Raw genomic sequence first — 27209 nt, 5'->3', positions numbered from 1 at the left:
TGTCCTCTGTATTTAAGAGTCTCTTTTGGTTTGTCCCCCTCCCTGTTTTTATCTTATTTTTCCTTCTCTTCCCCTATGCTCATCCATTCTGTTTCTTAAATTCCACATATGAGTGAGATCCTGTGATATTTGTCTTTCTCTGCCTGACTGATTTTGCTTAGTGTGATACATTCTGGTTCCATCCGCATTGTTGCAAACGGCAAGATCTCATTCTTTGTGATCACCAAGTAATATTCCATTATATATACACATATCACATCTTCTTTATCCATTCATCAGTAGGTGGACATTTGTGCTCTTTCCGTATGTTGGCTGTTGTCCATAGCGCTGCTATAAACATGGGGGTGCATGTGTCCCTTCAAGTCAGCACACCTGTATCCTTTGGATAAATACCTAACAGTGCAACTGCTGGGTCATAGGGTAGTTCTATTTTTAATTTTTTGAGGGACCTCCATACTCCCAACAGTCCCTTTTTTAAAACCCAGTGGTCTCTTCCTAAAACAGTACCACTCAAGGGGTAAATGTCCTCTTTGTGAGGAGGTGGCGAGGGGAGTGAGGTGCCTGCTGGCAGTGCCAGGCCTCAGCCGGCCCTTCCTCCCACGGCGTTGGTGTGTGTGTGTACTGTGTCACCACTTACTTTCTGATGTGGCCCTCCCAGCCGCACAGTGAGGCATCATCCCACTTTACAGCAGAGAAAACTGACATGTGGGGACAGTGACTTCCCCTGGGCCGCAGGCCCGAGGCAGGGACAGGAGCCTGGCTCCTGGGGTTCCCGTCCCCATCCTCCAACCCTGGAGACAGGCTTGCTGGGCTTGCACGCAGCCCCACCATGAGGCCCGGGAGGAGGGGCAGGTCGCACCCATCTGTCAGCCCTTGGAGCTTGACGTTTACAGAGGGTTGCGGGCGACGCTGTCCAGGCGGGTATGTGTTCAGTGATCCGTGTGTGTGCGCCCTGCCTGTCTGCCTGATGGATTTGCTGCCTGTCTTACCGCCCCTCGCTCCTAGATAGTAGAGCGGACTTCTCACACTCAAGGAGCTCTGGAATTGGACGCGTCTTCCCAAGGACGACTCCTGTCCCTGCCACAGCCTCTTTCTGTGTTCTTTCAGCATCAGCCACTGTGCCCTGGGGCTGTGGCATCTGCTAATAAGTGGGTCACCTCTGCCATCACTTGAATATGTATTCTTACCAATTCTGGGGCAGGAGGTGGCCTAGAGGCCTTCAGGACCAGCGAGGAAGAAAGTGAGTGTGGGCTAGCAAGGTTTCACAGCAGCAGTGACTCAACAGGACGTGGGGACTCTCGGGAACACTGCCGCACCCCTCCAGAGGCACCTCCATGCGCCCCAGAGCACAGTCCCAGTCGGATGAGGTATGGGTGCTGCCCCTGGATTTGCCACCATCAGGAATGTGGGATGGAATTCAGCAGTCAGCTAGGAAGGGTGGTGCCCGAGAGCTGGCGGGAACTGACAGGGCAGATGAGCTATCTTTAGGGCAGGGCTCACAGGCTGGCTGTGTCTGGAAGCGGAGAGCAGGGTGCTAAGCCCACAAATGGCCTGATGACAGTTTCCCTTCTCTGGGCCACACTGCCCTCCTGTCTGACACACATGAGTTGGGGACTCGGTAACGGGCTAAGAGGAGATTCCTGGCTGCGTGGGGTTCTTACGGGGTCGGGAACATCAGAGTGCCTCCTTGGTGGGATGGTGACCGTTTGGCGACCACCAGGGAGACCCATCCTTTTTTCCCTTTTCTTCCTCCCCTCAGTGTGCTCCTTTCCTCTTCACTCAGTCCGGAGGCTCAGAAAGGTCCATTTGCTTGGCCTCTCACACTTTCTCCCCACTCACTCGTGGGAAGCTGCCAGTCTTACTGGGCACCCCCTGCAGGTGCAGTGAGCAGGGTAGCCCTGGTGACCCGGGCCTGACCGCGCTCTGGGAGCTCGGCTTGGTGCTGGTCTGCAGCGTCTTCTGCCAGCTGTGGAGTGTCCACTTGAGCCTCTGGGCGGACTCCTGCCCGAGGGCACGGTCTCCCCCACGTGCTGGGCCTCTGCTTTCAACCCGTGATGCTGGGGCTCAAGGAAGAATGAGTGGATTTCTGCCCTACGCCCCAAGAATGTGTGTGCCCACAGTCCAGACGGGAGCTGGGGCTCTAATGTTGAGGGAATTCTGACTTCACACGAGCACTGGTGCTCACGTTGAAGTGACTGACTTTAAAGGATTAGCTTGTCTCTCTTTTTCAAGGAAATCAATAACACAGGGACAGGCCTGTCTTTTTCTTTCTCTCTCTCTCTTTTTTTTCTAGGGAGCTGTCTCTATATCTCATCCCGGGAATGGCCTCTTCTTTTTTGGTGTTTTCCATCCCCCTAGTCTAGCCCTTTCTAAATGAGATTCAGGGGGCGCCTGGGTGGCGCAGTCGGTTAAGCGTCCGACTTCAGCCAGGTCACGATCTCGCGGTCTGTGAGTTCGAGCCCCGCGTCAGGCTCTGGGCTGATGGCTCGGAGCTTGGAGCCTGTTTCCAATTCTGTGTGTCTCCCTCTCTCTCTGCCCCTTCCCCGTTCATGCTCTGTCTCTCTCTGTCCCAAAAATAAATAAAAACCGTTGAAAAAAAAAAATTTTAAAAAAAAAAATAAATAAATAAATGAGATTCAGATTGTGCTGTCACTCATCCCAGCACTGGGTCTCTCAAACTCCTGCCAAGGGACCCCATGAGCCCCCCAGCACCCCACCTGTCACCCACGGCCACTGCTGCCTGGGTGCAGCCTCCGGCCCATCCCCAGTGCCTGCCCAGCCGCTGCCCAGCATGGCTCCAGACCATGGTGATCGCTGTCCCCTACCCCACCCCCGGCACGTTTGGGTGTTTGGCCCAAGCTTCCTCCCCCAGCTCAGTGAGAGGATTGTTGTTTTTGTCTTTAATGCACTCTCAGGGACGTGGGTTTTGTCGGCTGGCTTTAAGCCAACCATCCATCACCCCCACGTCCCGCCTCTGCCACAGCCAGCACCTGACATCCGGGTGAGGGGATGACACCTAATGCCCAGCACTGCCTCCTCTGCGCTCCCAGTAAAAATGCCAGGTGATGGGGGTTTGGATCACAAGATGGTGGGACTAGCTACTCCTGGACGGTCCCCACCATCCCTTCCCCAAGCCTCAGAGGCTGCTCGTTGCCATCGGTAGGGGTCCTGCGTTCTCTGTCCTCTTGGGTGAAGGGAACTTGCATCCTAGCTCCTGAGCCAGGTGAACTGCCCAGACCCCCCTGGTCACAGTGGCAGTTTGCGTGTCTTTCTGCCCCTGTTAGGGCGTCCCAGGTCTCTACCCCTGTATCTGTTGTCTGGGAAGTCACAAGTACGTGCTTACAAACACTGCTTGCCCAGAGCAAGCTGCTTTGACTCCTGGGCACATGGGCAGATGCAGACTGACTTGCCTGGATTCTTGTCCTTCTACTCTGCCCCATCCTCAGTTCAACCAGGGAGGTGCTTTGGGATGGGGTGGGGGGGGAAGTCATCCTGTGTGCCATAACCTGGCCACCCCACCCTCGCATACTCAGCTCCTAAGAAACCCCACTATCCAAAAGTCCAAAACAAACTGGGGGGGGGGTATTATTTATTACAAAGTGCTCCCTTATTGTACAGAAGGACTCTCTGCAGGTTTCTCTTGAGTACTTGGTTTTCCTAGTGTGTGTAAAATGTCATTCTGTGAAAACTAAGTATTTATAAATAGAACTTTTAGAAGCCTGTCTCTTGTAAAGGGAGTATCCATGTGGTAACGTGCAAAGGTGCAGCAATCCAAAGCCCGGTGCTTGTGGAAGCAGGCAGACGTGGGGTTGGGGTGGACGTGAGCAGTCCACCTACGAGAGAGCTGGGGCTGTGCGCGCGCGCACACACACACACACACACACACACACACACACACACACACACACACAGGCTGGGAAGCTTCGCAGGGCTTATAAGTGTATACCCACAGCCTGCACTCCTGCACAGGCCAATTTGGTTGGGAAACTTCCAAATAGGTCTCCATGGGGAGTGTTCATCCCCGCTGGGGACCTTCTGCACTGTGCTTTTTCAGGACCATTTTATCCACACTCCACGCTGATCCCAGGCAGCCTGAGCTTGGGCTTGAGCACACCTTCTCTGTGAGTAGCATGAGCAAGAATGGACACCTGGTTCCTCGCTCCGCAGGCGTCCTGGGCCGACCCTGTCACTGACCCCTGCGTGTGTTTTAATCCGTTCCCCTCAAGCTGCTCCGGACTGACCCCAAACACTGCAGCCCAGGCCGCCTCCGTGCTCCACATCCCCTCTGCTTCCCTTTCTGGACAAAGAACTAAAAGTGACTTTGCATTCTCTGAGGAAACGTCCTGGTTGATTTCATACCTCCCACTCCCCTCCTGCCCCCTTTCCATCCCATTTCCCCCAGAAGTACAGGGAAAAAACTGCCATCTAGAACCCAGCAGCCCGCCAGTGGTTTCAGAGGAAGATGGAATGTTCTTGAATATTTTGTGCTAACTAAACTGGAAACTATACGTGCCAAACTATCTCCACCTCCCGTCCTGTGTCTGTGTCTCTCCGATGCCTTTGTTGCACAGAGAACCCTGGTACTCGGGACAGCCCTGCTGAGGTTCGTGGGGCTGTGCCTGCTCCCTGAGTGACGCTCACTCTCTGTTACAGGGTGTCTGTTGTGAGCAGAATCTGGTGTCTTTCTAAATAGCGCCCCAGGGCCCCACCAGTAATTGTTTAATTAAATAAAGCACTCATTCTAAAGTAATAACCGCGCTCCTCTGTGTTGCCGGCATCCCAGCCAGCGGCGCTAGCCGCGCAAGCTGCCGAGAATAAAAGTATCTGTGGACACGTTCTCCAGACCGTAGGGCAGCCCAGCAAAGAAAAGCAGGAGCCAAGGAAGCCCAGAGGGTTTGCAGCCAGCAGAGAGATGCCTATGGCCCGGGCATGATGGGCATCAGGGGAGCTGAACAATTAGGGTGCATATTAATGATGACATCTGATTAATTAGCATGAGCCCTGGCTGTCTCATGGGTTGGCTGAGAGCAGACCAGGTACATTTTAATAAGCCTTCAAGTGCAAAGGGAGGTGCTGACGAGCGTGTTGCTGAGCAGATGCTTCGCGGTGAGTGTGAATCTGGAAGGAAGGGTCACAGAGCGCAGCAGGGCACAGTAAGTTTGGCTACAGGAAGAACCTCATCTAGCTACTGATTGAGACGTTCTCTGAAAACCTTGACAAGAGGAGGCAAGACGCTGCCTGGCCAAGTGCTGGATGCCGACGGGGACTGAAAGGCCCCTGCCAATCTGTGATGTGCACCCCTCACCACTGTAGGGAGGCTTTGCTCCACCCGTGAGCCCCTAGGAACACCGTCCAGCTCTGTGCCTTCCCCCAGGTCAGGAGCATGAGCCTGAACTCTGTCTCAAAGTTTGGTTCCAGGAACCAGCCTCAGGTACTTGTTAAAAATACACATTCCTGGGTCCTGCCCCAGGCCGAATGTAGCAGATCTAAGGTTACAGGGCCCAGGAATCTGCATTTTCAACCAGTTCTGCAGACAAATCTGTGCATTCTCCCCTTTGAGAAATTCTACTGGCAGAGGACCTGTCACAATGGTAAATGGTCTTGCCAGCCCCCAGTGTCCCGGGGAGAGGCCTGCTCTGGTCGCCCAGGCTACAGCAGTAGAGGCAGTGGTCAGGGACTTCATGTGCCTTGCCTCTTCCAGGGAAAGACGATGGCCACACGTCCACAGGTCTCCAGCCTGATGTCACAAGTGACATACTGGAGTTGATGACTCACACACTTCCATGCAGACAGGGAACAGCATCACCCCTCTGATCAGACTGTTTTTAGACTCCGGGTGTCCCCAGGAGAAAAGGGCTCCAGCAGCATCCCTTTGCTAGTGGCTTCTTTGTTGATCCCGGGGCCAGCAGATTCCCCTGGGTCCCTATGGATGGTGCTCTCAGCTTCCTCTTAGAGCCCATAGCATGCCAACCCCATGGAGAGGCCTTTACTCTGACCATCGACTAGGGGGGAAGCTGGAGATGTTAGTGTGATTTCTTATACCCAATTGGACAGAGCTTGTTAGCCAGCTTGATGCCCTGTCTCCCCTCCTTCCCCACCTCCAAGGTTACTCAGTATCGGCAAAGAATCCTGCTCCCTAATCTGTCTATTTCGAGGTCTGACGTCAGCAGAGAAGGGGTGGAGCCAGCTTGGCCTGTGTTCCTCTCTGCAGGGCTCCCATGTTCAGGGCACCTGACTTCCTTCCCTCCCTCCCCTCCAGCTCCAGCACGGAGCATTCCCACCGCCATCCGCTCTTCCCACACAGAGACAAGTGGGAAGAGTGGAACGGGGAAGGGAAGGCGCCAGGAGCACCCGCAGCCGTCACCTGGCGCCTCTCGTCGAGTGCCACACGAACGCCAGGCAGTTGAGGTGGCAGAGGGCAATGGCTCAGCCTCCTCGTGTCCTCAGGACAGGGACACCCAAAGCAGTCGGGTTCCAGCTCGTTACTAGAGGTGCTAACAGCTCTGCGTTAGCTCAGCTCTAACGTCCACGAGGTGCATGTACCAGCCAGTGAAAGTCAGCTTAACTCCCGACAGAATCAGGTGGTTGGGGGTGTGGGTGCTTTCCTCCAAAAAGAGAGAGACTCTCATCTCTGTCGCTTGCCACAGAGTCCACCTGTTCCCCTCGAGTCCTCTTGCTCTTAGGACCAGTTGACCCCCAGCCTGGCCCTGACAGCTCTTTCCAGGCCCTGGGTCACGTGGCCAAGCCAGACACGTTTCTCCAGCTTTCTCACGCGTGAGGCAGAGCACAGCGCTGGGGGAATTAGTGCCGTGAACCCGTCATCTCCCCTTCCCTGACATCCAGCATAAACATACCGAGACCCAGAACAGGTCTTGAATCTCCGTGGAGAGATTTCAAGTGGCTAAAAAGTGAGAACCGGTAAACCAAGCCTGCAGTGAAGGAGAAGTTAACATCTTGGCATCTGCTCACTCACGCTGGCTCCCGAGAGGCTCACCAGAAGGGCCCAGGTGGCACTGTTACCCATTTAGTGCCGTGGCCCACTGGCCAGGATATCCCTGCTGTGCCTTCTGTCTTCTGCCCCCAGAACTTACAGTTCAAATGAGTACAGTCCCTTTTAAGCCTTGTCCCATTAGGAAAGAGAAGAGTCTTCCCTGGGGCGCTCAGGGGAGCCTGGAGCCGGGGCGCAGGAGGCAGTGCTCAGCCCCAGCCCCGCAGTGCTGGCCCAGCCACCTCTAGGCATGAGGATTGCCCCAAGGCCATGGAGCTTTTCTGTTGTTTTATTCTCCTAATGTTAGTTGTAGGTCGACGTGGCTGTCCCTTCCCAGCTTAAAGCCTGTTCAAAGTTCCTCTCCACAAAGCAACATTTACACTCCTTTACGTGATGTGGTCTGCTCCGTTCTCCTTCTGGAACCTTCTCTCTCACCTCTGCCCCACACTCACCGACCATTGTCCTCTGGAGACTCTGGGTGCTCACATGACTCCATGCCCATCACGTGCCTTTCCCTTGCTTCAGAGTCTGACAAGCACTTATTCATTGGAAGCTGCACTCCAGTGTCTCCTTTGAAGTCATGTGGCCATTACTCTCCCCACCCCCCAAACCACTGCCATGGCAATAATTGGACTTTTGTGTGTATTCAGGTACTGGGTCTCACTGTAAGCATCTCGAGGTCAGAGCTGTGCTCGATCCACACGTCTGGAGCCAGCATGGGCCTCACAGAGGGCAGTTGCTCTGTGAACATTTGAATGAGTGAGAGCACTCAGGTGCGTGGCCACTGCTGGGTCCGTGGACAGCACTGGCCCAGTCCCTCCATAAGCCCTTGGGGCTACTGATGCCCGTGGCTCATCACGGCTGGCAGCCACCACTCCCGCCAGAAATTCCACATCCAGCGGGCTTCTCCTTTCCCAAAGGCGCAGGTCAGCTTCTGTGCCTCGCTGCCAGGACAAAGCGACCCCTCAGCGTGGCCTTAGGGGCACCCTGTCTTTGGGGGCTGAAGGCAGAGGGGGACAATTGGGAGCTGTCCACATGCCAGGAGGTCTAGGGTGGCTCACCCATCACTGCCACCTCCTCTTTGGCGCCTGAAATGCAAGCAGTGAAGTGTTGAGACGGTGCCAGCTCCAGAGGCAGGTCTGTTTCTCTAGGCAGAGCCCCCAGCCTTCCTCCTGCACCCCCTCTGTCCCACCTGCCTCCTTGTCATCACTATCCTTAAAGCCCTCCCAGTCCAAGGTCAGACCTCTCTATCTTCTCACCTGGGCAGGTGGGTGCGGACCCACTTCTCATGTGCTCATGAGAAGCCACGCTGCCCTTAATAAGCCCGGATGGCGTATAATCATTAAGTGAGTGACTGTGTGGGTTTTCCACAATATTTATCTTTCCTCCCCCCAAACCACAAGAGTTGCAGTTCTGGCACCAAATCCTTGGAACTCTGCCCACCCCCAGGCACCATCTGGCTTCTGAGCTGAGGAAGAGACAGCACAGGCATGCAGGCCTGTCCTCCAGCGGGGCTGAGGGGAGCAGTGGCCATGCCAGGCTGACCCCACTGGACCGGACCGGCCCTCTCTCCACCCCCCACCCAGGAGGCAGCTTTGCAGGGGCGGGGTGGGGGGGGGGGGTGTGGAGAGACTTTCTCTAGGGCATAATCAGGGGAGGCAGTAAGTGTCCTAAAAAAGGGGACCGGCCTTGAGTACACACAGCCTGAGTTCTGATCTGATCATTGCTGTGAGGTCTAGACAAGCTGTTTTGCCCCCCTTTTCCTCAGTCTTCTGGAGGGGAGCCAGTAACCAATTCACAGGGTGTCGGGGTCAGGAAGAGGTCTTCGATGGAAGCTGCTGTTGTGTGAGCACCCAGGATGTGTTCAGTGGTGGCAGTTCTCTCGCCTTCAAGGAAAAGCCTTCTCTGGGTGACGGGTCAGCCTCCCAGGACATATCCAAAGGCTCCGGTGTGAGAGCGGCCTTTCCGTGGTCACAGCCGTTCCCCCTGACAACAGCGTCCCCTCCAAACCCGGTTCCCGACCATCTCCCAACGAGGGGCTTGGGCCGAGGCAGGGGACACCTGACCAGGTATGTGGGGCTTGTCCCAATTCCAGAGGCCAGGGCAGGGGATCACGACGCAGTGGTGGAGACAGATGCCTGAGAGCCATGGCATGCCTTCTAGAAAGATGACCGTCCAGTGGCGGTCATAGCACGTGAGTCATTTCCCGAGGGGTGCACAGCCAGGCCTCCTGGTACTGAGGGAGCCATGGGTCCTCAGTCGTGACCATGGGTCGTGACCTTTCTCTCCCTGGTAGCTCTTTGAGCCACACGTCTTTAGCACAGAGTTCAGCAGCCAGGCTCCTCAATGAGACATCATGGTGCTTGACGATTGAAACTTGGAATGAGTTTCCTGATCTTTGTTTTTTGCCATCTATGGGTTCAGGAGGAGATGCGTTTTTTTTTTCCCTCTCTTTCTTTCTTTTGCCTCACAGAAGGAAAAGCATAAACGCAGGTTACAAACCTCAGGTCCCTAACTAAGAATTTCTATTTCATCGAAGCAGGGCAGAGGCTGTTTAGAGCAGAGGGTTCAGAGAAGGACGTTATCTGGATCCTTTTCTGCATCTGCTTTATTTCCAGTTGCTTTGAGAAAAAAGCCAAAGATTTGGAGCAGGAGACATGGAAATGCTTTCAACTGTCAGTCACAGGCGGCTTTTCACTTGGTGTGTTTGGGGACTAACCCGGAGCAGGAAGTGCCTTGTGAGCACCCTGGCTGTCTCCAGGCTGACGGTGCTGGGAACCCAGGGAACAGCGTCACCCAGGCTCCTCAGGTGTTGGCCAGGGGTGGTCCAGGGGTGCTGGGGACAGCCCTGTGTGCCCGCCCTCGGAGCTGGTGTGGAAGGTCCTGTCCCGGAGCGCTCGTCCTTTGCAGCCTGTGTTGTGGCTGTCACTCTCCTGCTGGCCTCCAGCAAGCCATTCCCTGAGCTCTCAGTCTGGAGCTTCTCCTCTGTTCTCTTCCGTGCCAGCCCCAGCATGCCTCTGGGAGGGGGCATGCTGGGCTTGTGACAGCTGGAGTTGTCTGCATGTGCAGCGTTGGGAGCAGCGCCCCCATCCATGGTTTCTCCTGGAAGTCACTCTCCCAACCCCCCACCCCCATATCGAGACAAATCCTGTTTCCCCAGTATTTCAGCAAAGGTTGTTCAGGTGTGACCTCACTGGCCAGCCTCCTGCTCTGCGGGGAAGGTGCCCCAGAGTCTCCCCCTCTTCTCAGTTGACCAGCAGAGGGACAAGGCTTTCCTCCTGATCCTGGTCTGATCGGCTGCGGTGTCGGTTTGGTTACTTGCCTCTGTCCTGTAGCTCAGGGGCCACGTGAGGACGCCCTGCAGAGTCTCTACCTTTGGGCCCGTTATTGCCTTTGCTTGGGGCCCGGCATCTTCCAGCAAGTACACACTTGACTTTTGCAGGTATTGCGTGTCTCCACACTCACTCATTCTGAGTGGGGCTGACTTGTTTGATGGGAGTGGACTTGGTTTTCTGCTGCAGGGTGTCGTGAGGTGACAGCCAGAGAAGAGCGTGTGCTCTAGGAACACACACTGTTTTAGAGTCCTTGGGCGTCAGCTCTCCATTTTTATTTTCAGGCATTACCTGAGTCTGCAATCTCTCGATCCCTTCTAGGTGAGGGTTTGGGAGGGTGGGGTGGCACAGGGACAGTAAGATGCAGCACGTTCTGGGGGGGGGGGGCGTTGGGCCAACGCACATCTGTGCTGTGGGTGGCCAGGTGTCCTGAAAGAGGCATCCGGCCTCCAGCTGGCTCCATGACTCGTTCTCCACCGAGTAATGGTTGGGCGAAGGTTGGCCGCATCCCCATTGTGGTTGGGCTGGTGTCTGAAATGCAGCAGCCTGTCCTGGCAGAGCCCTCTCCCACAGCGAGGCTCCACAGGTGCTGCTCTGGGCCAGCCCCTCACGGAGCTGGGCCTTTGGAAAGTGGCCGCTCGGAGTTTCACGTGAAAACACCGATCCTTCTGTGGAACCCAGACGCCCTCCTCTAGATGGTGCATCTCATCGCAGGGTTTTGGCAAGTGAGCTGTGATAATGGTTCCCTGGGCTTGACCACCGGGGCCTCTGCCTGTTGTCAGGCGCTCTCCGTCCTCTGTGTGATGGCTGATCCTTTCTGTCTGGTTAGGAAGAACTTGAACTCCCCCACAGAGGATTTGGACCATTACTAAACTCGGGCACAGGTGATGGAAGTCCATTAGGAATAGTAGTGACCTGATGTTCTTTGGCTGGAGATCCTCGCTTGGGCTCTGTTTGCAGTCCCCCACCTGGGGTGTCTGGTGGACTGATAAGCGTGGGTGCAATAACACGGTTGGGTGCCGATACTCTTGGGGTCAGATGGCCAGTGCTGATGTTTGTTGAACACCTGTGCACACGTGATGTGCTTTGAGAAGTTCATTAACGCTCCAGGGTCTCAAGGTTAGCCAGGGAGTGTCAGGATGCAAACACCTGCCCTGCGCACGTGGCCCTGAAACCCGTGGTCCCCCCCGGTGGTCCCTTGCTGACTCCAGGCTCCCCTCCTTTTTGCGGATAAATCTCTAGACATTGTCATTCAAGTTGAGAAAATAAAAACTCCCAAACCAAAATGTTCACAGCCACTTGAGAAATAAAAATAGAATCCTTGAACATTTCTTCACGCACTTCAAGGACGCCTGGAAAGTTCACTTCCCGTTTAGGGATGGGTTCATGCTGTGTTCTCATTAACCCCAATTAACTCTTAACCCCTAGCGCCCTGGAACGAAGACGGCCCTGTAAGCTGGGTGTTCATTTCTTTTATCATTAGAGATAGCCTCCGGGATCAGTCCAGAGCTCCGCTGTGCCCCCAGCATGGCCCTGGCTTTGCCTGAGCCAGCAGTCCTGAGCCCTGCTCATGCCAACACCACGCCCCTGGTCAGCCCTGCGTGTTGAGGGCAGACCAGGCAGTATGTCACCATTCCCGTTCAAGACTTGTTACTTGTCACTCCTGCTACACTAACAGAGAAATCAAGCCCCCACCCACCTACCCCAAATGCCAGACCCAAAAGGCTCCAGATGGATCAGCTAGTCTTTTATGTTGAAACTCTGGAAGCTTGGGGTCCCTGGTGGCTCAGTCGGTTGAGCCTCTGACTCTTGGTTTTGGCTTAGGTCATGATCTCACAGTTCATGGGTTTGAGCCCCGCATCAGGCTCCACACTGACAGTGCAGAGCCTGCTTGGGATTCTCTCTCCCCCGACCTCGCTCTCTGCCCCTCCCCCACTCATCCTCCCTCCGTCCCTCTCTATCCCTCCCCCTCTCTAAATAAATGAATGAAACAAACTCCGGGAGCTGATGGGTGAAGTGCAGAGGAAGCTGCTGATGCCTGAATCCTCGTGGAAATTCTATCTCACTGCCCTGTGGGAGCCACAAGCAGATGAGCCCCAAAGACCTCATTTTTTTATACTAAATATAATTTATTGTCAGATTGGTTTCCATAGAACACCCAGTGCTCATCCCAACAGGTGCCCTCCTCAATACCCATCACCCACTTTCCCCTCTCCCCCACCCCCCATTAACCCTCAGTTTGTTCTCAGTATTTAAGTCTCTTATGGTTTGCCTCCCTCCCTCTCTAACTTTTTCCCCCTTCCCCTCCCCCATGGTTCTCTATTAAGTTTCTTTCTCAGGATCCACATATGATTGAAAACATATGGTAACTGTCTTCCTCTGCCTGACTTATGTCACTCAGCGTAACACCCTCCAGTTCCATCCACGTTGCTGCAAGTGGCCAGATTTCATTCTTTCTCACTGCCAAGTAGCATTCCATCTTCTTTATCCGTTCATCAGTTGATGGACATTTAGGCTCTTTCCATAATTTGGCTATTGTTGGCCCTCACTTTTAAAGGAACTAAATAACCCTGCAGGCACTCGGGGAGCTGGCCCATCTAGCAGGTCTCCCGGCCGCCACCTCGTCCGTGTTTGTAGGAGCGCCAGCCAGGTTGCCCCACCTCCCTCAGCTCCACGCTACCCCTTGGCCCCAGGAGCCAGAGAACACCGCAGAAGCATCACCTTCATCCTTCGCTGGAACTGCTGGCTTCCTTGACCATTTGGCCTTCGTCCCCTCGGGATGCTGCCCCTTTGCTTATGTCTAGGTCGGGGGACAGAGCCCTCCCCGGCCGGATCGACAGTCAGCTGTCTGCTTCTCTGCCAGGTTTCCTCCCCACCCCTTGTCACAGGAGGTAATTGGTGCATCCATCTTTGTCCCGTGGACTTGCTCAGAGGTTCTTAGGACATTTGTTCTGTGTGGTGGCTGTCGCTTAAGCACCTTGTTCTCTCCTGTCTTCTCTTTCACCCCTGAACAGCACGCCCTCTCCCCCCCACCCCCCGCCCCTGCTCTGTTTTGAGGGGAGTGAAGTGGACTAGGAGTGCTGTTGAAGTTCACCCAAGTTTAAGTTCCGATCAGAAGCTGCGGTCCGCCGTGCCTCTTCCCAGCAGGAGAAGAAGTGACAGCAAACAGGATGTGGGGCTTTAATTTTGTTTTGTAAGAGAAGGACTGGTGAGTAGCCATCTGTGACAGGCAACTCTGAGTCTGCAGTCTCCCAGAGGTGGGCAGGGAACGAGTCGTTTCCTCGACGACCTTTAGGTTTCTGGCATAGGTTTCTTCTCGGATGTCACCCCTTCTGAGGGGCCAGGCAGATTCACAGAGTGGTCACAGCCCCCTGGGATCTGAGCCCCTTCATTGCTGGGGTCCAGGGAGCTGTGGCTGATGGAGGGCAGCCGAGAGCCCCAGGCTCTTCTCAGAGGGGCCTTTTCTCCTTGTTAGGGCTGAATATCCTTCTCTTTTGAAACCAGTGGGTACTCTCAGAGCAAACACTGTTTTAATTTGCTCCTCCTAAATCAGAGTATGTTGATTTCACAGCTATTTGGGGAAGAGAATTTTTTTTTCCCTGACACCGTAAACCGCTCTCAGGCAGAGGGGGTTAGTTGCCTGCCCGTGTGCCACGCACTCTGCTCAGATGCTGCCAGTGGCAGGAGGGACCGGTGGAGGGTACGAGGCAAGTCAGCAAGGCCGGGGTTGCCTCTTCTTCCACTGCAAGGTAACACCTGTCCACCAGCCGCCGCCTCCTCCAAATTCACCATATTCTGCAGATGCTCACTGGGCATCTCACGTGTACCAAGCCTTCCTAGGTATTGGGGCGAACAGGGACACAGTCCTTGCCATCATGGTGCTGGTACTCTGCTGGGGGTGGGGGCGGCTGAGAAAATCAACCCATGAGAAAGGAGCAACTCAGAACCTACCAGAATTCGGTAATGTGGTACTGACTGTGCATTTGGTAATCCAGGCAAGGGCCCTAGGGAGGAGGAACTTGTGGAGGAGACTGGCCCCCCAGCAGAGCTTCGAAGGTGATGGGAGTGAGGAAGGTAGAAAGGGGAGTTCTGTGCCAGCAGGTGGAATCACAAGGGTAAAGGCATGAGGCTTAGTAGTGTGATGTGGGGATAGGAGGTGCTGGAAAGACAGCCCAACAGGATGCGGCGTGCAGGGATCGCAGCGGTTGGGGGGACAGGGTCAGGAGACTTCCGCTCCTCACCCCACCCCCACCCCCGCCGCTTTCGTACTGTCTGCACACCTCCCTGGTCCCTCAGCCCCCTCATCGCTAAAATGAGGCATCGTCACCTGCCTGGTGACCTCACAGATGGCCGGGAACAGGACACGAGACCGCATGTGTGAGCACTTTGTTTTTTGCTGTTGTTTTTTTAATGTTTATTTTTGAGAGAGAGAGAGAGAGAGAGAGAGAGAACGCAAGCAGGGGAGGGGGTGGAGAGAGAGAGGAACAGAGGATCAGAAGCAGGCTCTGCACTGACAGAAGAGAGCCCAACATGGAGCTCGAACTCACGAACCGCGAGATCATGACCTGAGCCGAAGTCTGAAGCTTAACCGACTGAGCCACCCAGGCGCCCCCACGTGCAAGCACACTTTGCAAAGTGACACAAACCTGCGGCATCAGGGAGTGACGTCTCACAGGGCAGCGCGGACATGAGGCAGCGGTTGATGGGACAGAACACGGCAACCAGATGCAGGAACGGGCTTTTGAGTGGAACCAGCAGCAGCTTCCAACATCCACGTGGTTTCCCTGACCAGCTAACCCTGCAGAGGATTTGGGCCCGGGGAGATGGCAATCAGGCTGCCGTGCTTTTGTTCTCCTGCACCGACGCACCCACTCCTGCCTCCCCGTCCCATACACTTGGCAAAGGACATGACCTGCAGCCAGCCCTGGGCTCGTTCTGTGGGCAAAACAAGGTGGAGTTGTGTCAGGGGAGCCTTTCCTCTGTGAGTGGGTTGCGGAGTTAGAACTCAAGACGGCGGAGGCAGGTGGTGACTGTGGCTCAGCCTCGGCCGCTCCGACTCGAGGGTTTCTGAGGCAAAGACCCGCTGTCTTGAGTGGCGGGTGTTTTCTCCCATTCCGTGGCTGAGGCCTGGCTGCTCACATAGCTCCGAACCACTCCCAGCAGGAAGGTGGCGGCCTGAGGTAGCGGGTAGCCTTCCGTTCCCGGATGCCAGCCAGCTCGTGCGGGCATGAGCATCTGGGCTTCGGGGTCTCAGCAGAGCCACCGTCCCGTGCTGGGAATCCCCCAGTGCAGCCCACACCAGCCTTTCCCACGTCCCTCAGACTGGTTTTAAGGAGCAGATTCCCTTCCCGCCTCTGGCAGGCCGAGGGCTGGGTCTCTATTCCCTGGTCCTTGGGTGTCATTTCTGGAGGAAATGTGCCGCCTCCTGCCAGCCTGGTCCTCTAGGGTGTGCACAGTCGGGTCAGCCCTCCCGTGGGGGGCACCGTGCCCAGCACTGTGGGAACGTGGATGTGCAGGAGCGGCAGCTGCTACCCTGGCGGAGCCAGAGAGGACCCCTGGGGGAGGAGGCATGGCTGATTCCAGGGAGGGGAAGCAGAAGACAACAGCTGGGAGCAGGAGTGGACTTTGGACTGGGACCAGGAGTAGAACTTTGGCCAGCAGAAGTGGAGCTTGCCGAGCAAAGGCCCGATGGCTGGAGGCTCTGGGCACATCAGAGACTCGCAGTGCAGCCTGGGACTGCTGGCTAATAGGTTCTGGGGGCAGTGTCTTCAGAGACAAGGTTGAAAAAGATGGCTGGAGCCAGATCATGGGCCATTGGACTTTGTCATCTCCAAAATGACAAGCCCTTGAGAATTGCACAAGAAAGATACAGGTGTGGCTGGGGCTGAGTGTGGGAGATGACACTGGCACCAGCTGGCTCTGGGCCCAGGAGGGAGAGGACAGGGTCAGAAGGATGGGGCAGATTCCCTGAGGGATAGTCCTAAACTCTCCCCAGCCCTTTGCCTACCTGATTCCTCTTACTTTAGGTATCATTTTGTCTGTGACGTTCACCTGGGTGCCCCCACCACAGCCCATGCTGTATGCTCCGCTTCCCCTCCAGGATGGTGACAAATACATTTCTGTGGTTTTAAGCCACCAAATTACAGTAGTCACGAGGCACTAGCACAGAGTAAGGAAGGAGTGAGGGGTTGTTGGAAGTTTGGAGCGGGCACAACTGGAGGTGAGTGATGTGCTTAACCTATATGGGCGACACAGAAGGGAGGCAGCCGTGTTACCTTTGGAGTGCCACCAGGACACTGGAAAAGCCACGCCCAAACATTGCTGGGGCTTCATTAGCAGCGTGAACTGCCTTGCGTCCATCAAGACTGGCAAGGTTGCCGTGGGGCCTTAGGTGCACATTTAAACTCACCGACCCAAGAAGAGACCCGAGCGGCCCCCGTTGCACCCTCTCAGGTCTGTCTCAGACCTTTTTTCCCAGTGGCCAGTTTGAAGATTTAGTTAGAAACCAGAGAATGGTTCTTTATTTTTTCTTTTTACAAAACGCATCTGTCTGCAGCAGTTGGTGTCTCTGCCTCCTGTGATGAGTCGGGCTCGGAGAGTCCTTGAACAGAGTCTGAGTTTGAACTGATCAATGGCATTTGGGGGTTGGACACTTGCTCAGGAGCCAGCTAATTCATAATGTCATATGGGCTAGACGAGAAGACCCAAGAGGATAGGCTGTCTTTTGGCTTTTTATCTCTTCTTTTTGAAAAAGGAAAGGGAAAACAGAAGGTGCCACGCTTGGCTGTTCAGCATTCAGAGATGAACTCTGTCCCCGCTAGACCATGGGAACACGGGGGCTGTCTCTCCTCCCACGCCCCCTTTCTTCCCAGAGACCGGGCAGCCTCACGGCGGTGTCCTTTCGGGCTCTGGATGCCGGCCCCCGCGGGCACCGAGTCTGGCTCTAACTAATTTACAGAGGACACCTGTTCCTTAATTAGCCCAGCCTGTGCTGTGTGTCTCGTCTGGGCCACCCCCCCCACAAAGCGTGAGCTCGCTGCCACTCGAGGTCTGCTGTTTGGCGGTCCGTGCGCTTTTGCCCTGTGCTTCCCGAGCGACGCCGTCAGTCTGTGCTCCTGAGCGCTGGAGGAAACCACATCCCAGCCGCCGTCCCCGCCGTGGGTGTCGCAGCTGTTGACCGGGTCTTCCAGAAGAAACCCTCGCTGCCAGTCCCCACTGCCGTCCCTAGGACCGGATGTGGGAGTGCCAGGCAGGTGTGGACCCTCATTCCGCGCCCGTCTAGACTCCCGTTCCCCATCACGCAGATGGCACCTCGCGCACACTTCCTACTCGACCTTTTTGGGATGTGACTGTCTACTTAATGTGTTTAACTAGAGGGAAGCTCTCAGGTGGGCTGGGATCCCACCCTGCAGGGTGTTGTTAAACCTTGTCCTCATGCAGAAAGTGGATGGTGGTAGACAGCTGCCGGGGAGGGGGCTCTAGCATCTGGGGAGGGACCTGTGCAGGCTGCAGTAGCAAGATTCCCTGCCGGTCGGTCGTCGTGGGGGCTGGTTCTCCTGCACTGCCCCGCCCCCCGGCTTTACATAGCAGAACCCTCTAAAAGCCATTCCTTAGGCTTCAAAGATGAGATCTGACCTCCCACGTAGCCCCCCGCCCCCCCCACCCCCGCCGGCACCCTGAGAAAACATCCAGCGTGTCCAGCGGGCATCACAGGTCAGAGGTGGAGTGCCCACGCCTGCCTGGATGTGCCAGGAGTCCAGTTTGGGGCAGGTCACGGTTATTTGGAGACATTTGTGGCAAGTGGCTTTGTCGATCATTCCTCAAGACTCTCCCTCTCCCAGCCTTCAAAAAAGAAATTCTGTTGAAGTTTCCCTAAAGTGGTTATTTTCCAAAACGCCGGGCTGATGCTGCTGCAAAAGCCGGCTTGCTCTGCGGGGCTGGTGATTCTGCCTCACTGAGTCTTGGCCTGCAGGGGACACCGCCCCCCACCCCGCCGTGTTCCCCCCTCTCTGCTCCTCCCCCCCCCCCAGCACCCCTAGCCTAATGGCAATGCTTCGCCTCCTCCTGACAGAAGCAGAGCTGGCTGCAGGCCCCCAGCAGAAAGCCCTTTCCAGAAGTCTCCCAGCCCTGGAGCCCTCCTGGAGGCCTTGTTCCCCAGCTAATTAGAGCCTTCTCCTTAAGCAGTACTTTAGTCTTTGGTGTCATCCATTCTCACAGTGATAATGGACTTGGATAAGAGGTCACAGCTTCTCCCACATCCTGCTCTCCTTGGGGTTGGGGGTGGGGGAGGGACGGGCACAGCCCCCCTTCCGCCAGCTCCCGCCTGCCTGTCACCCTGTCACGGGGGAGCCAGGGAGCCGGGGACTGGCCGCCAGGCTGAGCAGCTGTGATATCTTCACCCAGATCACAGGGCCAGAGCCCGACTCCCCAAAGCGGGCTCTGCTCCCCACATTCGGGCCTCTGCCGCCTGCCGCACCTCTGGCGAGTGTCATTAGCATTAACGTGATAAAATGGCGCAGTGTAAATGTTAATAAGGTCTGATGCCTCTGCTGCTTCCGAAGTGGCAGATTGGAAATGGTCCCATCATCATAACTCCAACCAGCAGCTTTTAATTCTCTGCTCCCCGAGCATCCAATTTGGCAGGAAATCCTAACCTTCCCTCAGCCCCCAGCCCAGCTCTGCTGTGCCAGCTTTTACCCCCATTTTCTTTTGCACAGAGGGTTCAGATTTCCCCCAGACTGGTTTTCTAAGACAGAGCTTGATTTCTTTTTTTTTCTTAATTTCTTTTCCCTGTTCTCCAAAGGGAAAGAGAACTGAGCCCCACACTCATCTCCCAGTTTTCCTGGCTGTGGCCCGTTCTCTTCTTGGTCCAGGACGTTCCTCTGAGAGATTTGCCCTGGAAGCCACTGGCTCTGGCTCTCCAGGTTTTCCCTTCTCTTTAAGTTATAAACATTGCTGATTAACGACATCCTGATGACTTCTTTCCTCTGAAGCCTTCAGAACAGTGTTGTCTCCACAGCGCTGTGTTGTCAGGGCCCCTGTGTCCCGTCCTCCCCAGTCCTTTCTTTCCAGTAAACTCTGGGGGCCTGAGGCACACCTGGGCTTCCTTTCAGATCTTCATCTCCCTGTCGTCTCACACCGAATTGGTTTTCGTGCCCGGCTGTGTGCCTGGTCCAGGAACCCTCAGCGTTTGTTGAAGAGAAGTAGCCGACAATGTCCCTGGGTTGTCGCCTGGGGCTTGCCCAGAAGGTAGTCTCTGGACGGGAGGCATGAGGAACGGCTGACGGCAGGGCTCTGGATTTCTGTTGCACCCAGGGGAATGCACCACGTGATGCTGTTTGCCACCAGGGAGCCTCGTGGGTCCAGGTGCCCACCGCGGGCAGAGGCTGCGTGGGTGGTGTGTCCTTCCCACACGTGCACCCAGCCCCTGCACCCCCTCATGTTAGTTTTTGTCATTACAGGCTGTCTTCACTCTCCTCCTTGGACCCTTCACCTTCTTTGACGTCCAGAAGACCAAGTACCTGCAGATCCTGACCTCCCTGATGAGATGGGTTGGTGAGTGAGAAACGTCTCGAGTCTGTCCTTTCTCCCCTTGCCCTTCCCTTACCCATTCCCAGTGTGTGTGAGCCCTCGCGGCATAGCTGGAATGTGGCAGGGGTTCCTTGGGCTCTTAAAGGCCAAGAGGATGCAGGGACTCTGCCCACCTTTTCAGTAGCGTGGAAATACAGTACCGACTTCAGGATCACATAGTGGGGACAGAGCCAGAGCTAAGCCCAGCCTTTTTCACACACCCACGCGCGCCGCTGTCCCCCCCCCCCCCCCCCCCCCCCGCCGCCACCAAAACCCACAGGCTGGGCCAAGGCTCCTACACTCCTGGGTCTGTCTCTGCTCCCTCAGGCCACAAGAGCGGCACTGCTCTGCCTTCTCGTGGGTGCACCGTGTGGCAGTCAAAAACCCAGTGGGCTGTGGCAGCCACCTCCGCATTCCTGGCCAGCAGGGCCTGAAAAGACACCTTATCCGTGATGCCTTTTGACTGATGCCCTGCTGAACAAGAGCACCACTGTCCCCAGGGGTAGTTTGGGGGTCTCCACCCACTAAAGCAGGTTTGTGGTTGGGAGCTCATTCATTCCGCCGCACCATTCTGGAAGGTCCATGCTGCTGAGCCCCTTAGACCCAGGACCGGAGGGTGTGGGGTCCCTGCAGCCCCTGTTGGCGGGCACATGCTCCAGGATCATTTGTATTCCTGTTTTGGGCTAAAAGCATAGAACACTGTTGCTGTTGTGATGGAGAGGCCTGGCAGAGTGAGTCTGTCCACCTCCAGCACCTCACCTGCCCAGGCACAGAGGTCCCCGAGGACCCCGGGGTCGGGTCCCCTCCCTCCTGACTCTCTTCTCTATTTCCTCTGCCACTGCCTCTGCTCCCTCACCCAGCATCAGGACTCAGGGTGCACCTTGTTTCTCATGCCATGCCAGCACTCGATTAGATCGTGACGAGCACGGAGCAGCTTCTGATAACAGTGATTTCTGGCAATTCTGGCGCATCCGATCTTCTGGTTCCGCCTACTGTACTCGGGATTACAGGATCCCAGCGTGAGGAGCCACCGCGTCATAGGGGTCTTGGTATATCCGTGGGAAGGGACCATGGCAGGCATCCAGCACAGGCCCCTGCTCCCCCAAGGGCAGGCTCCACAAGCGTGCACATGGAGTGACCTCTTGCCCAGGAGCTCGTGGTGAGGAAGGCCCCTGCTCCGCTCTGAAGGGATGGTGGTCAGCACTGGGAAGTCCTGCCTTGAGCCCAGTGCAGCAGCCTGTAACTTCTTTCCACCTCGGTCTTTCCTTGCAAGGAATTGAGAGCAGGACTGATCACTGCTGTGTGAACTTTGAGGCCTCTATAACATGATAAACCTGTCTTTCATCACCCAGCCAAGTGCAGGGAGCAGGAGGGCACTTGTCCAATCCCTGGATGGGGCGGGCTTCCTTACCTACCCTGCTCAGCCGGTCCAGTCCTATACGCACCTGTGCAGTGCTGTTTGCAAATGTTATTCACACATCTCAAAGCCCTGGGTTAAAGTAACAAGACCACCTGGGGGAAAAAGAACTCATTACTTAGAACATGAGGATCGCACTGGCCCCAAGGGTATGGTGCTAGAATTGAGCCCTTTTGGGTGCCAGGAGGGCTTCCCAAAGTTGGGATCAGCCGGGATCACAGCCACTGCTTTCCACCCTTCTTCTTACAAGTCTGCTTCTAGGAAGTAGGTGAAAGCCCCGGTGACCTGCAGAAGGAAAAGTTCTCTCAGTAAAGCAGTACTCAGAGGAAAGTATTCCTCCTCTCTTCCTGGCCCTCCTCTGCTCCCTACAGGCAGGTCCCAAGGTCCTGAAAGTCTTGCCCCTCCCCCACTTAGGATTGGCTGTCCTTGACCTGCTGCATCAACAACCATGGGGGAGGGTAGAGGCAGGGCAGAGAGAGGTGGAAGGACTCCTCGCTTTAGCCACCATGATGGATCCCCGTGTCAGCCCACAAGAGAGCTACCCAGATAGTGACAGTTCATAGCTTCCGAAACACCCCTGAGCCTGTTGAGCGTGACCAAGTCCTTCCTGCGTCTGGTGAGCAATGCATTCATTAAAAGGAAGGAGATGGTCAAGAGCGGGAGGAGGAGGCTGACAGGAAATAAAGAGTGATTGTCCGTGTGCAGGATATGAGACATCCCCCAGACCTGAGACCTGGCCCGCGCTCGGCTCCCACCTGCAGAGAAAGCACTGAGTTTCTGTTGCCAGCAGGGCCCCCGGGACCTCAAAAGCCTCTCAGAGCAGCCCTTCCCCCTTCCATGCTGCTGTTGGAGCCCTCTCCTCCCCAGAACCAGGTTCACAGAGTGCAGTCAGTGGCTCAGATTGCTTTAGAACACTGCTCTGTTCACCTCCCCACCCACCCCACCCACCATGGCAGGCTGTCCTGCCCCCTTGTGACACCGTTTTGCAGAGCAAGGTGGTGGTCGCCCTGGGGGGGGGGGGGGGGGAGGATGGGGCGGCGGTGGGGGGAGGAGTGCTTGTCAGCAGAGAGGGCCTGCGGGAGAGACCGGCATGTGAAGGTCCTCCACACTCGCGTGTCTGCATGGTGACATTGTTGTCAATGCAAGTCATTTGTCTCTTCTCTCCCTTCGATCCAAGAGATAATCAGATGGCACTGGCCTCTCCACAGACCTGTGCTCGAGCGCTCCGGGAGACTGCGCAGACAGTCCTTTTACTTCCTGAGAGCGTCAGACCCCTGCGCTTAGAAAGCAAACCTCTGTGTGACACAGAACCCTCTGAAGTGAAAGAATTGCCCAGTTAGGTCAACTCTAAATTGTAGCCAAGCCTAGGTTTTGATTCCCAGCTGGGGGCGTGGGAGCCACTGGGGCCCTTTCCTCCGTGGATCTGGTGGGAGGCGTTTCCTTCGTCATGGCCCCGGGCACCCACACAGCATCAGGAGCCAAGGCAGGGGACAGAACCCCAGGGAGCTGCCCAGGACCAGCGGACAGGCAGCCTCTACTGCGGGGAGGGGCGGGTTCTGCCCACTGAGCATTTGCAAGGCGGTCTCTCCTCTGGGCCAGGCTCACCCCAGGTGATTTTTCTAGCATTCTAACAGCACCAAACCCCCGTTTGTCCCCTCAAGTCTGCGTCAAGTTTCAGTTTGCAATGAACTCCTTTACATCTTGCTTCTGAGAAGCAGCTGTGCGGCCGTGTCCCCCCATGACCCTCCCTCCTTTCCCACACTCCCGCACACCCTGCCCCTTCCCTCTCCCCAGATTAGGGCCCAGACGGTCCAAGAGAGCCGAGCGGGAGCGCAGGGTGGCAATAAGCCGACTTGGGTTCTAGGAAGACAAAAGGGAAGAATGAGCACCAAAGGGACCGGAAAATCATAAATAAATGTGCTGAGCCGGAAAGACCCTCCCTCCTTTCCCACACTCCCGCACACCCTGCCCCTTCCCTCTCCCCAGATTAGGGCCCAGACGGTCCAAGAGAGCCGAGCGGGAGCGCAGGGTGGCAATAAGCCGACTTGGGTTCTAGGAAGACAAAAGGGAAGAATGAGCACCAAAGGGACCGGAAAATCATAAATAAATGTGCTGAGCCGGAAACTTTCTTGAGCTTAATTAGGAATTTGTTCTGCCATCTGTTGAAATGAGGCTGGGGAAGACTGCAGGAGCCCCGCCCCGAGCAGGGCCCCCAGAGCTCAGGACCGGCTGAGAAGCCTATAGGCTGGTTCCTCGAGGCCTTCCTCCACACTGTCCTCCAGTTCATCAGCCCCGGACGCCTCTCGTGCCGCCAGAAAAGGGCTTAAAGGGTTGGATGGCCTTTGCAAGTAGCCACTTGTCCAGGAAAATGTCACAGCATACATGACAAGTGCCAGCGTTGATTCATCTCTTTTGCTCCCCAAATAAATTCTGGGGAGACCAGGCTGGTCAGTTTGGGAGACCTGGGTCACAGGTGCCTCTGAAGGTCTCCAGTTGCCATCTGGCAGGTGAAACTGTTCAGGCCTCCACGGACTTCCTGACCCCCCTTTGCTGTCCAGTCACCTGCCCCAGGGCTGCGGCTTCAGATCAGTGGCAGGCTCGGGAGCCAGGGCTTCAGCTCTGGCCCCTCCTCCCATTGTTCCCTTCAACTTGGTCCCGGGGTGCACCAACAGCCCAGGCCTGCCTCAGCCAGCCTCCTGGTCTGGCCATGGCCAAGGCAGGGCTCGGCCGTGAAGATAAGATGGGACCTGGGATCGTGTGGAAAGGGCTGTTAGCACAGTGCCTGGCCCTGGGTCAGCATTCATGTATTAGCCACAGTGTGCAGGACTGCTGTCATCATCTGCGGTGGCCCTGAGATCAGGGACATGGCCCCAGCCACCTCCAGAATGAGCTGTGGCTCTGGCGGTGAGATCTTGAAGCATTGCCATTTGGCTCTGTCAGCCCTCCCCCCACCCACCCCAGCGCCGGTCCCCTGTGCACCCCAGCAGCCCCACCAGCCTTCACCCTCACCGCCTTCAAGGAAGCTTGAGCCCGAGAAAAAGGAGCAGCAGGCACATCTCACAGAATGGCCCGGGGCTTCCTCTTTAGGTCCTGGCTCTCATTCTGCCAGGGGTCAGTAGCCTGAGGACACTTGGCAGAGATACAGCCGGAAGTGCTGTCCCACAGACCCAGGAGCTGGGGCCACAGAGTCTGAGCCCTAAGCCACTAAGCAAATGATTAGACTGTCCCCACCTGGGACGCCTGGCAGGGAGCTCTTCAGCTGGAGGGGCCGAGGCAGCATCATTACTTTAACCCCCATTACCAGCTTCCGCCACGGGCGCCTCCCAGTTGGGGACACACACAGCTGGCTCAGCCTGGGGTGCCCCATTTGGTGTTATTAAAAACCCGATTCTTTCTAATAAAGCACAACAGCCCTCCTCGGTCTGGGCTGGCGAGGACCCACAGGGCTCCTTCCTCTGATTGTGTATTCAGAACAGCGCCGTGCGTATTGCGCCCGTCTCTGTGCTCCCCTCAAAGTGGGTCAGGCGCCAGCCTCTCCGAGCGTCTGTGGGCAAACTCAAACCTCACGAAGCTCCTCAGCCCAGCGTTCCCTGCCTCCCCCCAGCAGGTGCCCCAGATTTGTCTTCAGACCGAGCCAGCAGGGAGAGGTGGGACTCAGCGGTGGTGGCCCGAGAAGCAGAAGGTCCCCAGGAGGAGACCGTCACCGGGGAACATAAGGGCTCTGCTTTCAACCTGTCCCCCAGATTATCTGTGGCCGCTCGGCTGACCGCCCTGCAGATCCATGACTGATTCAGCTGTGTGTCTGTTGGTGGGACTGCCCTGATCTGTCACCGCCGGCAGCCAGGGGTCTTCTCTGCCTGGGCCATCTGTTCCCCACATCCTGTTTGCTCAACATGCCAGCTTGGTGTGTGAATTCCTCCACAGCCGCTCACTGCTGTCCCCCGACTAGTGCTGCTCAAAGGTGCAGGAGGGACCCCCTCCCAAAATGAAGGCAGCATATCGGCCCCCTTTGAGCAGCCGGCCAGCTTCGGCCTTCTGCAGCGTCTCGTGCTGCTGTTGGCCTTTGCTCCCTGCCTACCCTCTCTGGGCCACTGTCCAGGGCTTTCCTGGGCCATCAAGTATGTGGCTTCCCCTTGTGCCTCAGCCAGTGGAGGGAGTCCAGGAAAACTTTCTGTATGTGTTTCATTTTGGTCTTCATCCTCAGTTTTCTAAAAGCTCTCTCTGCAAACACCGAGGTCAGTTTCAAGGAAAGGAAGCTGGAGTTTCTGTCTTACTGCTCTTGGGGCAGGGTGGGCACCCAGTGAAGGTTTGCTGGAAAGCCAGCCCCACACCACCAAATCACCCCTTTCATTAACAGGACTGACCCAAGAGCCCTGCTGGGCCCTGAGCAAAGGCCACCACATGCGTCCCCCCCCCTCCCCCACTCCTGTGGGCAGCCTTTCCTGCCAACAGCTCTGCTCTGCTTGTGGCTGAGACGCGAACTGACCGGGCCATCGGCCGAACCCAGGAGGTCGCAGGCCAGCTGCCTGGACACTGGCAAGGGGAGGGAGGTAAGGCCCAGCTTGTGATGAGCAGGGTGAGGTCTCTGACCAATGACAGCGGCTGCAGGTGTGTGACTGCTCAGAACTGGGCTTCACACAGGCCAGAGTGAACCTCAGGCATGCGTCACAGGCAGCCCTAGGTGTCTCAGAGCTAGTGGGGCCCCTGGATTTACATCCAGACCCAGGGAACCACACGCCCTGTGGGCGCACGGCCTCTCCTAGTTTTCTCCGTGCTCTTTTTCTCCATTCTGGTTTGTCTGTGTATCTAGCTGCTGGTGAGGAGACGCCTTGGTCGGCTCAGGCTGCCATAGCCCAATACCACAGGCTGGGAGGCCTGAACAGTAGAGATTTATTTTCTTGGTTCTGGGGGCTAGAAACCCAAGATCAAGGGGCTGGCAGAGTTGGTTTATGGTGAGACCTCTCTTCTGGCGTGTAGACGGCCACCTTCTTACTGTTCCTCGTGGAGGCTTCTCTCTGTGGGCAGGGAGAGAGCTCTGGCATCTCTTGCACCTCTTAGAAGAATGCTGGTCACGTCAGATGAGAGCCCACCCTTATGACCCCATTTAACCTTTGTTACCTCCTTAGAGGCCCCATCTCCAAGCTGTCTCCTTGGGGGTCAGGGCTTCCACATAGCAGTTGGAGGGGGAGATAATTTCAGGCCACAATAAGAGGAGAGGACTGAACGGCCTTCAGGAAAGGTGACAGTGCCGAAGTTTTATGTTTGCAATCTCAGAAGGAGATTAGTCGGCTAGTATCCAGAGGCCCCATGGTCTCGCTGTCCCAGCCATTACGAACTGAGCTTGCTCTGACAACGTAAGGATGAAAAATTGAGACGCTTGTCTCCCAGCCGCCACTTGCTGTGCTGGGAGGGTGTGGAAAGGGGAAGGATGGAAAGGCCAGAACTCTTGATTTCGTACTTGAGACCTGATAGCTTTAGAGACTCAAATGCCTGCCCTTTGCCCAGGGCCCCCTCCTTATGGCACACTTGGAAAGAGGGACTGACCCTGCTCTGAGTTCTTTGTGGTAAATAATTCTGCCACAGAGTAGAGCCTCAGTCCTGTAAGTTAGTCACCCAGGCGTCCTCTTCTGCTTCCGTGATGATGATGATGACAATGACCATGAGGACAACAGAGCTGGAGTCCCCCAGAGGGCACAGGGGCTGGCTCAGCATGGGAACATAGATCAGCTCTGAATTCCCTCCCTTCGGTGGAAACACAGATGACTCTGTGTGAGTTACTGCAGGCAAGGCCAGTAATCACAGAATGTCTTGTGACCTAAGATAAAATCTGACCCAGGCCCTAGACGTTTGTGGACAAGCACATCCGTGCAAGCAGCTTCTCATTTTTCCCCAAGGGAACCCC

At 56.0% G+C, this 27209-nt stretch overlaps 1 protein-coding gene across 3 annotated transcripts in view; it reads left to right on the top strand.

Moving 5' to 3' along the window:
- The window catches only part of TMEM104 (transmembrane protein 104), a 60981-nt gene that overhangs the window by 21983 nt on the left and 11789 nt on the right, over nt 1-27209 (top strand). For all 3 annotated transcript variants that reach the window (XM_058705041.1, XM_058705040.1, XM_058705039.1), the window contains exon 9: nt 19782-19875. In XM_058705041.1, the coding sequence (XP_058561024.1) occupies nt 19782-19875 (94 nt within the window). The remainder of the gene's footprint in view (nt 1-19781; nt 19876-27209) is intronic.

The sequence above is a fragment of the Neofelis nebulosa genome, chromosome 16 (assembly GCF_028018385.1).
Source record: "Neofelis nebulosa isolate mNeoNeb1 chromosome 16, mNeoNeb1.pri, whole genome shotgun sequence".
NCBI classification, from domain to species: Eukaryota; Metazoa; Chordata; class Mammalia; order Carnivora; family Felidae; genus Neofelis; species Neofelis nebulosa.
Note: the sequence above shows the minus strand (reverse complement) of the source record. Positions and strands in the feature narration are given on the sequence as shown.